The sequence below is a fragment of the Propithecus coquereli genome, unplaced genomic scaffold (assembly GCF_000956105.1).
Source record: "Propithecus coquereli isolate 6110/MARCELLA unplaced genomic scaffold, Pcoq_1.0 Scaffold110, whole genome shotgun sequence".
NCBI lineage: Eukaryota > Metazoa > Chordata > Mammalia > Primates > Indriidae > Propithecus > Propithecus coquereli.
This window is the reverse complement of record NW_012134970.1, coordinates 5,099,347-5,102,272: the sequence shown is the minus strand read 5'-3', so window position 1 is coordinate 5,102,272 and position 2,926 is coordinate 5,099,347. Positions and strand designations below refer to the sequence as shown.

The following is a 2,926-nucleotide window of genomic DNA, read 5'->3' as shown; positions in this document are numbered from 1 at the left end:
CGTAAGGGACTCATGGGACCCAGGGATCTCTAACATCTAATCCCTGTTTGAAAGTGCCCCCTTGGAGGAATAGGTTGGAAAACACATCCCTGGCTTTGATAACCCACTTATCAAATTTATTGATAATTTTTTTCAGCCTCTAGTTTTCTCAGTTTCCTTTCACAATATCCTTTCTATAATAACTTATAATAAACACCTCAGGTTAAATCACCATTTTCCCTGAGGAGGAGGCAAAGTGACCTCCAAAGACTCAGGTCGAGTGTGGTCTGGAGAGAGGCAGAGAGAGTGGATTGCTTTAGAGAAAACAAAAGACATACCAATATTGCTGGACTGGTGTCTTAGTCCATTTGGGCTGCTATAAAAAAAATACCATAAACTAGTGGTTTATAAACAGCAAACATTTATTTCTTACTGTACTGGAGGCTGAGAAGTCTGAGATTCAGTGTCTGGTGAAGGCCCAACTCCTGATAGATGGTGCCTTCTCACTGTGTCCTCACATGGTGGAAGGGGCTAGCTAATTCTCTGAGGTTTCTTTCATAAAAGCACGAATCCCATTCATGACTTAATCACCTCTCAAAGACCACACTTCCTAATACCATCATCTTGGAGGTCAGAATTCCAACATATGAATTTTGGTGGGACACAAACATTCAGACAGCAGCAACTGGGGTCAGCTTCCTTTGGCTAAATAGGCTGAAAAACATGTGCTTAAGATCTCAGTGATCTTAGCAAGTTAGTCACAACTGAAATTACAGTCCACTCCACAAAGAAGCAGTGTTTTGAAAATTTTTGCCCCAGAGAAAACGGCAAAGGGAGAGACGGAATATCTGGAGTTCAAGAGAAGCCTCGGAAGTTTTGCTTTTCTAATTTAGCCAGGGATGTGTTTTCCAACCTATTCCTCCAAGGGGGCACTTTCAAACAGGGATTAGATGTTAGAGATCCCTGGGTCCCATGAGTCCCTTACGTTGAGTGACTATGTAGCTGGGTCCCTTGAGATTTTGGTACCCTGGCATTTTTTAATGACTGAAATAATGTACAATTAGACTAGGCCCTTGGTTGTTTACACGTTAACCCACTTGTTTCCTGCTCAGCACCCCTTGTTCTCACAGCAATCATTAACTGCTGATACACTGTTTCTTAACAAGCAGAAGCAGGTAACTCCAGGCTCATGAGGAGAATCTACAAGTTTGTTTTATGGAAAGAATGAATGTCCCTGAAAAAGCAACAACTAGTGGCTGACACCAAAAAGTGTGGTTACTCGAGGTATTATCTGAGACTAAAAACAACACTGAATCCCACCGCCAATCCCCCATCCTCCTTTCATTCCCCAGCCACATAAGCTCCCTGCTTCATTTCTTCAGGGAAGACAGATCTGAGAGATTTTGCTCTCCTGTCTTCTCACTTTGGCCAAATTGAGCAAACCTTTCCCTGTCTCCAAGCACCAGTTTTGCAGTGTTTGGCTTTAGCTGCACATCAGATACACGAGCCTGAATTTGGAGTCCTACAGCAACTACGTCCTTCACTCCAGGGTCCGAGAACACATCCAAGCAAGGTCAGAGGAGACCAACATTAAGGATTATTAACAAGCCACCTGTTTTATCTTTCTTAAAGGAGAAACTAATGAAAACTAATTCCCATGAGGATGGAAAGAAAGAGAAATCTGTCCAAGAAACAAGTCTTCAGGTCTTAAAAACCCTGGACCCGTTAGTCATTGGAATGCCTCAGGTAAGGGATCCTTTGTTATCACTTACAATTACTTTGATCACGTGCCTAAAGCTCTGCCCATTTAGAAGTAAAGACACAACTTTGTACTCCATGTATCATCAGCTTTTTGATGCTTTGACTAGAGGAAGTGTATGGTGTTGCTCAGTGTCCAGCATATAGATATTGAATTAGTTAATTAATTAAGATAATTAATATAAATCATCATGTATCTGAATAGTACATGGCAGTTTATAAGCACCTTAATATATTACTTCTCTTGTTCCCCTAACACATCTAGTAATATTAAGTCATGAGTGGTGGCTCTAGTGCAGTCAATGCCAGACTTTCCTTATTCATCTGGGAAGGTGGTAAAAGCAGCCATTCTCAGGCCTCAAGGGAAACCTAATTAATCTGAAACTCAAGGGGAAATACCTTGGAATCTTTATTTTCCTTAAGGAAATTGTTAAATAAAATAAATCCCTGCATGACACATTCATTTCAGGTGCTAGTTTTCGTGAGTGTTGGTCAGGGTTTCCCCATGGGGTTGTTGCTGGAATTTGGGGCAGGATATTTCTTCCCTGTGAGAGACTGAGAAAGGATTTAGTGGTCAAAAGTACATGGCACAGCTAGAAGACAATCAACAGTCCAGCCCATTTAAGTAAATCAGAGGCTTCATCTAGAATAGTATGTGGTTCTTAAATTGTCTGGGATAGTTACTTAAATGCAAATTTCCAGGCCACATATGAGACCTGTTGAATCAGCACACCTGGACATGGGGCCCATGGGTCTGCTATCAAATAAGTTCCAATATTTCAGAAACATATTAAAGTTTAAGACCTGAGATAGAAGTAAATGATGAAAAATAGTCTAGAGCCAAACTCAAAAGGGCCTAGAATACCAAACTCCTCCCTTGTCTTTGATAAATAAACGAAAATGTTAATCAAGAGCTAAAAATTTAAAATGATAATTGTAGGAAACCAGTGGATCAACAAATGCGTACACTGAGAGCAAAGAGGCTATATATCGGATCAGACACAACTTATAGGAACTACAGCAATGTCATTACTGTAGGAACAAAACATGGAAGGGCATGGGAGATCTTACAGTGAAAAGAGGTGTGAGCTTGGTAATTAAATATAGATGAGAAGGAAGAGGGAGGAGTACAAGTTGACAGCAAGGCTTCCATTAGGACAAAGGAGTTTTATTAAGGACACGAAACATA

At 40.7% G+C, this 2,926-nt stretch overlaps 1 protein-coding gene across 1 annotated transcript in view; it reads left to right on the top strand.

Moving 5' to 3' along the window:
- The window catches only part of MROH2B (maestro heat-like repeat family member 2B), a 55,922-nt gene that overhangs the window by 16,400 nt on the left and 36,596 nt on the right, over positions 1-2,926 (top strand). The window contains exon 11 of the mRNA XM_012649565.1: positions 1,612-1,854. Within this exon, the coding sequence (XP_012505019.1) occupies positions 1,612-1,854 (243 nt within the window). The remainder of the gene's footprint in view (positions 1-1,611; positions 1,855-2,926) is intronic.